This window comes from Netta rufina (genome assembly GCF_964035555.1).
Source record: "Netta rufina genome assembly, chromosome: 1".
Lineage (NCBI taxonomy): Eukaryota > Metazoa > Chordata > Aves > Anseriformes > Anatidae > Netta > Netta rufina.
In genome coordinates, this window is record NC_140123.1 from 123,187,614 (window position 1) to 123,199,018 (window position 11,405).

General features: G+C 49.2%; 1 protein-coding gene across 1 annotated transcript; it reads right to left on the reverse strand.

Moving 5' to 3' along the window:
• Positions 1–991: 991 nt before the first annotated feature.
• On the reverse strand, positions 992–6,989 carry VTCN1 (V-set domain containing T cell activation inhibitor 1; the record flags this gene model as incomplete). The annotated part of the gene is made up of 5 exons (XM_084290669.1): positions 992–1,113; positions 2,953–3,231; positions 4,565–4,912; positions 5,668–5,732; positions 6,958–6,989. The coding sequence occupies 5 exons, from the start codon at positions 6,987–6,989 to the stop codon at positions 992–994; spliced, it is 846 nt and encodes a 281-aa protein (XP_084146795.1).
• Positions 6,990–11,405: the final 4,416 nt, after the last annotated feature.

Here is an 11,405-nt window from a genome sequence, read left to right on the forward strand (position 1 = left end):
ATAGATGGCTTGCAGTTTTATTAATATATTCAGGGAATCACAAAACATGAGACAGATAAAGCTCTTTGATTTGCCTGCTTTTAGTGTTCTGGGTTTGAAGGGCCATTTCCCAGGCCCGTTACAGGTAACCCTTTTCCTGTTTATCTCTGTCCACGATCGGAGCTCTGGTCACTGTGTTACTTCAGACAAGAGAACACATCTCGTTCCCATGATCAGAGTTTTTCCTTTATTTATGCAACTGTCCTTTATCACAGTCTCGTTCAGAAGCCAAAGTATCCTGTTGTTGGCATGAGTGAGAAATACAAAGGAAAAATCAACTGGCTTCGCTTTGTGCCACTCCGTGCTCTCGGAACTGGGAGCTGGTCTTAAAAATTTCTCACCCCAAGAGGGAGGAAAGCATGAAGCATGTTCTGCATCAGGGTAGCTGTGATGACTGCATGGAAGGACAGAGATGATCATTTTATGGCTATTTTTTTTGTAGCTCTCCATCACCAGTTTGCTTCAATGCTAATCAATGCTGAAGCCACTTGCTCTTTTTTTTTTTGTTGTTGTTTGTTTGATTTTGCACCTGGCCTTGCAGCCATGAACTGTATTTGAGGCTCAGAGAGCGCTCAGAGCAGCAAGCCAGAAGTCAACGTTCAGGGTCAAAGAGAAGGTTGAGGAGGGAAGGAAAATAAAATCATAGAATTACAAAGGGAAAATGAAGGGAAGAATAAGCGATGGTGTAGACAGTGTAAGAGCAGAACATCTGGAGTTGCAGAAAGCGATGACAAAAGCCATCAGGGAGCCTGTGGTGGGGACAAGCCACGTGTCCCACCTAACTTTGAGCTATAGGCAGGAGGAAGACGTCCTCCTGTTCTGCCAGGCTTGAGTTAAGCCTGCTGCTGTGACAGAGCTCAGCAAGAGCCGCCATGAGTCATACCAAGCATTTATGCCTATGGGTTTCCCTTTCCAAGCTCACCTCCTGTGTCCAGCAGCGTTTCCAACTGTTTTACAGTGACAGCAGGCACGCGGGCAGCAGAAGCATCCAGTGACAGGCTGGAAGGGAGGAGGACGCTGACTCTGCGTTCAGGTTCACCAGCTGCAGGTTGGTCCCCCTGGTAATGCTGAAATCTGGAGCGGAAGAAGAGTGAGAGGCTACCAGAAAGGAGAACAGGGAAGAAAAGCAACATGAGTGCATTTCTTCCTCCTCATTTTTCTGAATACTGATGGACACTGCCTCTTTTGCTGGAACTTGCTGCTATGAAGCCCTCGCTGCAGCAGAGCTATGACCCTTTCCATGTACAATAGGAAAAAATATCCAAGCTCAAGAAGCGTTTGGACAATGCTCTCAGACACATGGTTTGATTTTTGGGTGGTCCTGTGTGGAGCCAACAGTTGGACTCGATGATCCTTGCGGGTCCCTTCCAATTCAGGATATCCTGTGATACTAAAAACTGATTGCAAATACCAATTTTACAGCAGCAAGACCCTGAATGGTTTTCCAATTAGTGGGAGAGAGGATGAAAAAATAGATTTTAAATATTTTTTAGGATTCTGTGGTATATGTGCCTGAGGTAGCAAAGCTGAAGTCAAGTATCCAAAGGGTTCCCTCCAGTGCAGTGTTCCTATATTTAATTATTTAAATGTATAATTATATTTATGTATAACTTATTTAATTCTTCAGAATGACTGAGACATCTGACTGATAATACCAGTACAGAGCACAGATATGTAGCTTGGAAATATAAATCCAAATGTTTTAGTCATATATGCAATATAATACTGCCAGTACTAAGTGTCTGATGGTCTTATTAATGAGTGGAACTACAAATCTTCTCCATGCTCTTGGTAAGTGTTGCCTACACAGGTTTGCCTTAAAATAAGAGGCTGAAGATTTAGGCTGGTATAGATGACCAATAACTTAATAACATCCTTAAACCCAGCACATCTCCTTTCAAACCAAGGTCTAGGATCCCAATTTGCTCATAGTTTATGGATCAGATTCTGTTCTGCAATTGCACTGCTGTTAAAGCACAGATATTTTACCTAAGTGACTAAATACTTTTTTTAATATGCCTGTGAAAGTGGCCGTAGTTGATTGTTAAGGTGATCGGCTAGGATTGTGAAGTCTATCCCAATGTTTCTAGAGAAGCACTGATATTTTATTTTTCCTTGTAGGAACCGAACTAACAAATGAGTCCAATGCCAGGAAAAATGATTAGTCTAGTGATACCGGTGTGGTGCAGACATGCCTGAACGAGTTTGGAAAGATCTAGTTCATTTGCTAAATCCTGAGTCGTGCTACTATTAACACTTCAGCTATGACTGCAACTGGTGGAATGCCACAAATTCCAGCTAAGCCTTTTTTTGGTAAGTTTGTTTTCCTGTGAATTAGGACTTCTAAACACAGGGAGTGGGCTGCAGTCGGAGAAATTGTCACCAGTGCCAACTAACAGCCTCCTGGTGTGTCACAAAAAAAAAGTGATCTAAACTGAACTGGCCAAAGAAAATGTCAAAAGTTGAGTGGGGTTGTTTGGCTTTTGTTAAGATACGAAGGAATGCATTCCTGTGAAGTGTGTCCCTGCTTCCTTCCTGTTCCCTGCCCGTCCTGTCCCCGTGCCAAGGGAATGATTGATACCGTGGAGAAGGTCTGGCACAGAAGGACCAAACACCCCGGAGAGAGATGTGCCTGGATTTAGTGGCAGATTTAATGCAATCTACAGACACATCCAGTAGGTTTAGGCATCTCCCTATCTGGATAAGAGAATATTGACCAATCCGCCAGATCACATTTTACTATTTGGGATCCAGCAGTGGAAAGCAAGCGGTGATCCCCTGCCTTCCCTTCCTTCACCAAAACCTCTCACCAACACAGGAAAGGCAGTGCTGCAGGAGCCCCCCCAGCACACACGGATGCATTTTTCTCCCCCCCTGCCATGCACGTGGTCTCTGGGTGGTGTTAAACCCTACCTGTCACCTTGATGTCACCTGTGGCCTTGGCAATGCTGTTTTCAATCACGCAGGTGTAGGTGGCGTTAGTGGTAATGTTATGCAGCAGGGAGACCACCTTCAGGGTGATGTTTTCGGCGTTCAGCTCGTAGCTGGTGTTGGCAGCCCGGGGCAGGCACTTCCCCGTGTGGCTGTAGGCTGTCCAGTGCACGGTGGGTCGAGGGAACCACCGCGGCGCTTCGCACTGCAGCGTGTCCCCGCTGCTGCTGTTCTCCACCTGGACATTTGGGGTGCTGAAGGCTGGGGGAGAGAAACAGGGAGAGAAAGGAAACAGACTCATGTTGTCTGCATCATGTAGCTGGAGTAACTCACCACAAGCTCACTAGAAAGAACCAGAGACAACAAGAAACAGGTGAAACCGCTGAGCTTAGTGGAAGCACGTTGCTCTGTGCCAGCAGGGAATGGGATGACCAAGGCCAGAGGTATTAGGAGAATTAAACACCCATAAGTGAAAATTCGGCTGTGTCAGTGCACTTTTTAAGGTTGGTTCAATCTGGCAAATATGTAATACTTCGTATAACTATGATATGGGCAGTTTGTTGCTTTGATAGTTTCTTTTTTTTTGGTGGTGGTGGTGTTTGTTTTTGTTTTTTTAATATATAAGTTATAAAAACAGGAAAAGGTTCTGAATATGCTAGAATTTTTACCATGCAGCAGTTCTGGCTGGAGACTTATCTTAAGTCTAGAAAGAAAAGGTTAACTTCTGCCTTTAACAGGCAGAAATCCAGATCTTTGGAAAATCATTTGGCAATGCCCATTCTAAAAATAGAGGCTTTTGCAGTCGGTTAAGTAGCCAGTAGACTACGTGTGGGAAATGTAAGAAAAAAAAGCAAATGCCTAAAAGTGCTAAAATAATCTTTCTCTGAAACAAGGATGTGGAAAGAGAGAGTAAGGCCATTAACACCTCTGGAAAAGGAAAAAAAAATCCTATTCTCTTACATGTAATTATTTTTCCTGCTCTGGACACTCAGAAGTTTGGGACACGATCAAAAAGCTCAACGAAGCCACGCAGCACTTCCTGCCCTTTGGGACTTCATGGAGGTGGGAAAAAATAGTGTCAGCTTGTGTCACGCCATGGGATGACGGAAACGGTAAAGCCACACAACCGAATTTGGCACTTCACAAAACTAACGTTTCCAAACCTCACAAGCAGTCTTCAGCTGGGATTTCCCCCCCTTCCAAGACATGTGCAATTCCTTTGGCGAGGTTTGGTGAAACCAGCCTCTCGGGGAGGAGATCCTCATGACCCTGTCCTACACAGGTTTGGAGGGCCCCATGGTGACCACTGCTCACACCGGCTCCAGCGCCTGAGTAACCTCAGGCAGGTCACACAACCACAGAATGGCTGAGGTTGGCAGGGCCCTCTGGAAGCCATCTGGCCCAAAAATCTGCTCAAGCAGGGCCACCCAGAGCAGGTTGTCCAGGGCCACGTCCAGGTGGCTTCTGAAGATCTCCAGGAGAAAGACTCCACAACCTCTCCTGGCAACCTGCTCTACTGGCCAGACCTGGCCATGCCAGCCTACGTTTCACAGCAGGAGTTTATTTTCTGTATTTCTGGGCAGCATTTCCTCACCTCCCGTCTGGTACTGCAGCTCTGCCACCCCGCTCCCTCGGGACGTGGTGACGGAGCACCTGTAGGTGCCGGCGTCGGACAGCTTCACATCCCTCAGCTCCAGGGAAGCGTTTCCACCCATCACCTGCTCCGCAAACACCGCCGTGCGGCCCTGAAATTCCGCGTCTTGCTCTTGCAGGTGGTCCTTCCCCCCTCGAAACTCGTGAACCAGCCCGGCCACTCCAGCCTTTGCCCACCGAATGGCTATGCTGCCCATCCTGATGTCGGGCTCGAAGGTGCAGCCCAAGAGGCCGCTCTGGCCGATGTTCCCGGGGGACGTCAAGGCGGTGACGCTGATGGAGCGCTTTCCTGCGAGGAGAAAGCAGGGTAGGGTGGTAGCAATTCCAGCTAACGCAGCACCAAACCTCCAGCAGCCCAGGCTGCTCCACGCTGACCCCCCCCTTTTATAAGATAACAAAACCAAAACAGAAAAAAATAAATTGTCTGTAATTCTACTGCGAAAGCACAGGTCAAGGATTCACTTCCTGGAGCAAAATCAGAGCTGCCCCCAAGCAGACGGGGCTCATGCGTGCCTATGACAAGTTTTCTTGGAAATTCAGAGCCAAGAAAGATTTCCTCACCGAGCTCTGAGTGCCAAGCGCTGTTCTTCAGCCTGTGTGCATAAATCTCAACATTATTTAGACCATTCAAGAGCTCTCAGGCTCTTGTCCTCTTGGAGAGGACAATGCCCTGAGTTAGCACCACAGCACTGGCAAGGCTGGGTTCAAGTGTGACCAGCAATGCTTTGCAGGTGGCTTCTGAAATGGTACGTGTTGTAGCTTTTCCCTTCTTCTGTACTTTAGGAGGGCTACGCAAGAGCCAGGATGTGGTTTAATGCCATGGAGAGATACTTTGCCAAGGAATGTCAGAACTGAAGTCACGCATGAAATCCTCATTCGATCGCCTTGCACGCAATCGCCATAAATCAAGCCTTAATTAAAGGCTGGTAGCTGGCACTTCCACACGGTGCCACACCTCAGCCCATGCTCGGGATGGAGGTTGGAGATGCCAGGGCAGGATTTCATCGCCCCTGGCACCAGCAAGAAATCTGAGCAGCCACATACCTGAGACACCAAACCCGATGATCAGGGCGATCACCGCAGCCAGGACGATAATGACCATGGTCAAGCTATTTGGGGGAAAAAAATAAAAATTACAATGTTACCATGCAGCCCACCTCCCTCACACCCAGCGTGTTTCTGCAGAGCTGCTGGTGGGCAGGAGGTGGAGGCAAGGTGGTCTGGAAACTGTGAGCTGCCTGAATCTGGGATGCCCCATGCGCAGAGGGAGCAGTGGCTTTTGCATCAGAGCCTCGGGAGGAGAACACAACTTTCCCAACGCATCCGGCAGCTTCCTGCAAGAGAGCCTGTGGTGTGCGTAAGACTGCACTGCTCCTCCCTCGCTTACCATGAGCCTGCATCAGCTGCTTACGAAATTTTGCCTGAATCTGAAATCTTGCCTGAATCTCCTCAGACGCCACGATGGCAGGGCTGATAAGGAGCTCGAGGGAATTGCACCATGCGGGTAAGTCCCTCCTGCATGAAGCAGCAGGGATGGGAGAAGGGGAAGACGGACTGGAACAGGGGAGAGAGGAGGGTGGCACACCTGCTCCTGGTTTCCACCAGGCTGCATTTATAACCAGGGGGCTGCAGCTCTTGTTTTTGGGTGGCCGAGCACCCAGAACCGATTGCCAGCTGCTGCCTTCCCTGAGAGCAGGCAGCCAGGGACAAATATCAACCTGGCAAGCAGGCTGCTGTCTGCTCCGCAAGCTGCCTGAGCCCAGGGGAACATTGCTGCACCCCCTCACCCTCCCAGCACGAGCAGTGCAGTGAGGAAGAGGGGTAGCCAAAAAGGATGGGATTTGGGGTTCCCATGAGCCTTTGATGATTGCAGAACTCTACGTTTCTCAGCCCATCATTTCTATTTTGTGATATTTTTTCTTCCTGTTCTTTTTTTTTTTTTTTTCCTCCCTGAAGTCAACAAAATCCTCCCACTGCTCCTCTGAAGCTTCCAGAAAGTCTCCTCCCTCCCTGGGCCGTTTCTGCAGTTCGAGATGAGCCTGAGGAGGCAATGGCCTCAAAGGAGCCAGCTGCTTGCAGTGACCTGCTGCACACAGGGCAGAAAGGGACACTGGCAGGGCTGGAGGACTGCTCTCAGGGCAGCAAGGGGCAGGCACTCATCTTTTCACACCCAACGGTGCGAATACTCTGGTATTTCAGTAGCAGTACATAGTCAAGCTGCAAAGAAATGCACTCATGAAAGCTCCTGGCAGCAGAGTGATGCAGTCAAGGAGTCTGGAAAATGCAGTTCCCTCCCTCCTCTCCATCCCGAAGCAGACGCAGATAATGCCATACCTCCAGAATATGACCTGGCCTTGGGATGCCATGGTCGCCGCACCTACGAAGACAAAACAAACTCCAGGTGCCCGAAGGACCCACGCAGTGTTCAGCACAGCTCCTGCCCTTTGCACGATGCATTTTCCAGGCTGTCCTGCTTAAATAACTGAACTCAGCTAAGGGGTGGTGAGTGCAAGCAGTGAACTCTCAGGAATGAGGAAGCATGGAGCATCTCAGCTCCCCCCGCCATGCCTTTGACTGGTTAAAGTCACTGGGGAACAGGGGAGACCTCCTACGCCATCCATTAAGGAAACATTTAATTTGATTTAAAATTAAATATAATACGGTCCATGGTCTGGTAGCTGGATGATCCCGAGGTCAGAGTGCAGCAGTCTCCCACGCAGATCCGCAGCTGACCCATCACTGGTGGGGTTGCAGACAGGTCCCACCTGTGGGTCCCCTTCCTGGCCCCGTTTGCAACACGCAGCTTCTCCTGCCGCTCTGCTCTGTGCTAAGAGGTTCCTCTGAGCTCAGAAGAACCATACCAGTGTGGCGATGGCCCCTTTTCTGACTGCTATTTTCTTCTGCTGAACTCCTCCAGACAAACCTACTTCTCTTCCCTGAGCCCAGCTCCTGCTGCTCCCAGCTCCTCCTGTTACAGTAGACATGAGGGGACGCAAAGGAAAGAAACTGGAGCAGACTCTCCGAGCCTTTCCCTCAGTGTCTGGTCTCACTTGAGGCTGGGATTAGGCTGAGTAACTCTTGGGGATAAGAGGCTGAGAAGGGCAGAGAGACTGTGAAGAGAAGAGAAGGGAAGGCAGCTTTCACCACTGTTTGGTTTCCCAAAAGGGAACCTGCATATTTTATCATCTATGTGTGGACTGCTTTCCAGGAAAGATGGTAAAAGGGGAATTTTTGATAGTCCTTTGACATCGCCAGTGAGTTTCGGTGGTTGGTGGGAGCTAGCAAAAATGATGATGTCTGGAGGAACTGGGAACAGTCAAGCCCTATACCCAGTCTAACCAAAAACAACAACAAAACAATCACCACCAACACCAAAAAACAACATTAGAGGTTCAGATAAAGATGCAGCATAGTATCCACACTCATCAGTAACCAAACTAGCTGCAAAGTCTACTCCTAATGCTCCAATACGGGCTGCTACTGAAAGCTCGTCCTTCATCGTACAGCCTCTGAATGGAACTGAGGAAAGGACATCTCAGAATCACTTATGCCCCGTGATGTTTGCGATAGTTTAAACTTAAAATGCAGACTTTATACAGTTTTCACTTCCTCTCTGCTTTGGCAAGGAATAACACTTTTTAGTCTGATTCATTTTGTAGCATTCTGCTGATCACCAAACTTGTTGCAGATTAGCTAGGCATTACCAGAAGCTAAGAATATCTCTAGGCCATCCCATCTGGTGGAAAATAAACTTGAAGAAACATCCTCTTGCCCTCGGTGACACCTGATTTACAGCTGCCCTTGGTGCACTGCACGAACCAGGAGTCCCCTTTCAGCACTGGTTAACTCTGGGGCAACGATCAGGTTACTGCCACTTTGGAAAAACAGGTCTGGCTCGGGCACAGGCAGCGCTGGGGGGCCAGGGCAGGTCCCATTCACCCGGGGTAACATCACGTTAATTACAGAGTAGTTCTCAGGCTGGAAACTACCCCTCTCCATACGTTTGTAAGGTAAAAAATGAGCTATTAAGGATATCTGACAGAAAAAAAAATAAGGATCTGTGGTAACAGAATCCTTTCAGCTCTTACCACTTCTGGATTTATTAGCGATAATCCCACCAGACATGATGGCAGGAGCTGGTCCCACATGGTCTGAAAGCTGGTGAACGTCTGGAGAAGAGACATCGGCTTCCTTGGCTGAGGCTGCAGAAGGCACAAAGGGTTACTGGTTTTGCTGGGCCCCAGAGCTGGCCACATCACACACTGCCTCTTGCCCGCACGAGGGAACGGTGTGGGCAGGAAGGGCTGAAAGTGGGTCAGGAAGAAAAAAATAATAATAAAAAAGGAGGGGGGGAAGGGCAAGAAGACATTCAGTGGTCTGCAGGAGGCATGGGCACAAGAACCAGACGTGCCCTTCGTGGTACAACTCCAGAAGTAGTAATTGTTCCAGGAGAGTTCCCTCACAGCAAGTTCATGCCTTATTTCAACGTCACTGGAAAGCTGGGGGAGGTATCTGCGAAGGAGAAGAACCAGGAGAAGATGCAGTTGCAGCCAGCTGACAAGCAGCAGAACTTGATGAAACGTTCAAGAGAGGTGAAGGCGGTCAGCAGGCTGAAAAAGATGAAAGCTGTCGTTGGGATTTGGCCCAAAATGTTGGAGACCATTCTAGCCTCGTGTCCCACACCACTAACAATGGTGTCAAGAGGTGCCTGAGGGGCGCTGCAGACAGATGCACCGGTGGACCCACCCTGGGGGCTGGAAGGAGAGCCTGGCGCTGCCTCATCAGCTCTGCCTGTGCCTGGCCTCACCTCAGCTTGAAGGGAAGGTGGAAGAGGCAGCAGCCAGAGCAAGCCCTCACCTCAAAACAGGGAGGTGGTGAGCCACCCCGGGCTGGAAATGGGTGAGAATCACCACAGTAGGATCCGCTACCCTCCCATGTTTTCTCTGCCTGGAGACTAAGTCATCCTCCTGCCTCTGAAAGCTTTTCTTCACCTTCATCACTTTCTTTCCTTTTTTTTTTTTTTTTTTTTTTTTTTTGGCTGCAGTTTCATGAAGGTTTTGTGTTCACTGGTGTAATTCTCACGATCAGCTTCTTGGAAAATGTCAGCGCCAGGGTGTATAAGAGATGCATAACATGAAAACACGTTCCTCAGTTCCACGCTCCTCTGTGTTGGAGAGGACAGTGATATTTTAGACGGAACTTTTGTGCCGAGAAGGCAGTGCCGTGCTTATGTCTTCCCCCTGTAACACAGCTGGGAAGTTCCAATTAAAACCAACACACATGGAGGGGTGGGAGGGCAAGAAATAGAAAGGCACAGAAAAAAAAGCCACATTTCTTTTTACAACATCTTCCGTTTCTGAGCACATAGCGAGGACAAGAATGGGTTACGGTTTGTTCCATCAAAGATTGCCTCAAATTAAACTTTCACTTTGAAATTTCAGAGTCAGCAGCTCGGGGGCTTAAATTGCCTAACTTGGAGACTTAAACTGCCTAACCTTGCCCTGTCTGACAGCCCTTTCTGGATGATTAATGGGCAGCTATAACCAGCATTTGCATAAGGCTATCTGTCTCCTGTGCTGGGAGGAAGAGGTTCCCAAACTGGCTTTGTAGGAGGGAAGAACAACACATCAGTCTTCTAGGTCTGAGCAAGCAAACAGACAGCACAGATTTCTGCTTTAACAACCTGGCTATTATCCTTCAGAAAGCCAGAACCATCCCCCGCTGTTGACACTAGAGCAGCATTCCTCTCCCCAGTGACCAACAGTCAGACCTTTGTCCCCAGCCCGGCTCCCCAGGCAGTGCTACGAGACCCCAGCGACACGCACCTGGGGCTGAGGTTACTCCCGGGGCAGCAGTGTTCCCCGTGTCATTGGCACAAACTTGTTTTGTTCAGGAAGGTACCCAGGCAAGTGGTAGGCAGCAATCTGCACGTTAGCAGTTGCCCTCACAAGAAATTGCCTCTTCCTCCTCCTCAGAGAAGCTGCTTCCCCAGCTATACGTTGGCAGCATGCACACAAACCCAGGAGATGCATCCTCCTTCCCCTGGGGTGAAGGGAACAAGCTCTCCTAAAATCAGAGCGTTGCAAACCCAGCAGATCTGCTGAAATACATCTCTTGATGCTGCTCTTCCCTAAGTTTGGGACAGCTACCTGGGAGCTTGCACCTCTGGCTCCTACAGAGCCCTCAAACGTTTCCTTGGAGAGACGGATGCTCTCCTGGATCCCACATCACCCCCAACAATGCTGTGTCCCAAACCACCTCCATGGAGAACACGCAGACCAAGTGAATTACATTCTAGTTCCTGTTCTCATCGGTGCCGTGGGTTTTTCTTGAATTTTTCAGTTAAATTACTGATCTGCTTTGCTCCTGCTTTGCAGGGAGGGTGTAACGAGACTACAGCCCACCTGGAGAAAACAAGAGAGCTGCAAACACAACAGATCCCAGGAGTGCGACTGCGTTATATGCACACATCCGAGGCCAGAACCCAGCCAGGTACCTGAGGGGCAGGCAGAGGCTGCGCTGAGGCTGCCAAGCCTCTCCCAAGCACAAACACAAAGACTGGAATGCGCCCCAACAAGCAGCTTTGGCCTCTTCGAGAAGGACAGCAGACTGCCGATCCCGCAGAATGAGGTACACCTTGACCCTCCTGTGAGGTAACTGCTCAGACCGAGTTTCCCCTCAGAGGCTGAACCCACAGGTCTCGAGTCCTCAAAAGTGCGGGCATCAGTACAACTCCTGGAGTTTGCTCCTGTTCGGGCACAAAACAACCTTGCACACACATC